The 1139-nt window shown below is 49.1% G+C and overlaps 1 protein-coding gene across 1 annotated transcript; it reads left to right on the forward strand.

Annotated features, from left to right (window-relative positions):
• Window positions 1-210: 210 nt before the first annotated feature.
• GTSF1L (gametocyte specific factor 1 like) lies at window positions 211-817 on the forward strand (the record flags this gene model as incomplete). The annotated part of the gene is given in 2 exon segments (XM_079945213.1): window positions 211-783; window positions 785-817. Coding segments are annotated over 2 exon segments (465 nt in total). The 5' UTR covers window positions 211-351.
• Between the last annotated feature and the right edge of the window lie 322 nt (window positions 818-1139).

Consider the following 1139-nt stretch of genomic DNA (forward strand, 5'->3'; position numbering starts at 1 on the left):
GTTTGAGTCAGAGGCAAGGGCGGGCTGCCACATACCTTCTTCACCTGCCTGAGGGGCTGCTGTGGTTTGGGCTCTTGCATCTGTTTTGTGTGGTTCTTCTGTCTCATGTGCCATTTGATGACTGTCTGCTCTCTGTGCAGCTGCTCCTAATAGCCCCTTGTCCTTCTTCAACCCACCGCTCGTGGTCTCAAAGAGCAGGGAGCACAGGTTGTTCTGACATGCGCCAACAGAGCTCCAAGGGCCAACGCTGGCAGAGGACTGCTCCGTCTTTCTTACCAAAGGGCTTTTCCACGAAGGACGTTTCATTCTGACTCCGGGCATCGGACTCCTCTGCTTCAAGAACTATTTCCCATGGAGCCAGAAGCCTTACAAATTTGCCCTTACAACCCTCAACACCGAATCCCACTCAGAAGATTTCAATACCACCTGGCATCATGCAGGAGAAAGAACCCCAAAAAAGCTAAAAAGATGGCCAGCTGCAAATACAACGCCTGCCACGTGTTCCCCATCAAAAAGCTGGAGGAGCATGAGGCTGCCTGTGTCAACAGAAGCACAGTGGAGGAAGAGGACAGCTTGAGCCCTCTGAAGTTCAGCCTTCCGAGTTCAGAGCAGAACGGAAACACCCCTCCAGTGTCCCGCTGGCTCCCCAACTCTGATGTCTGGAATGTAGATAGCACGAATTCCCACCCCATGTTTGTCCTTAAGACTTTTGTTCCCCAAAAGCTTACTTGTGAAATCGACGCGAGAGAGTCAGAGAGAGAGGACCACACCCCATCCCTGACCCCCCCGCCAGAAGATCATCAGACCAGGAGAGTAAACCGCCAGCCGCAGAAAGGAGATGCAGGCGTCTTAAATGCATGAAAGGAGATGCAACTCACCAGAATAAAAGGCATACAAAGTCAACTACAGTGGGATGCTCCTTTTTACCTAACAGATAGGTTTAATAACACTCTGCTGACAAAAATGGGACAAAATGGGCACTTTCATAACATTGGTAAGAGAACGTAAGTTGGTAAACTTCGCTGGAGGGCAATTTGGCAATAGCTATAAAAATTATCAACGTGATGGAGTAATTCTACTTCTGGGTTTTCATCCTGTAATATATTCACACATGTGGACAATGAGGTAAGAACAAGGGT

The sequence above is a fragment of the Stenella coeruleoalba genome (genome assembly GCF_951394435.1).
Source record: "Stenella coeruleoalba genome assembly, chromosome: 15".
Classification (NCBI taxonomy): Eukaryota; Metazoa; Chordata; class Mammalia; order Artiodactyla; family Delphinidae; genus Stenella; species Stenella coeruleoalba.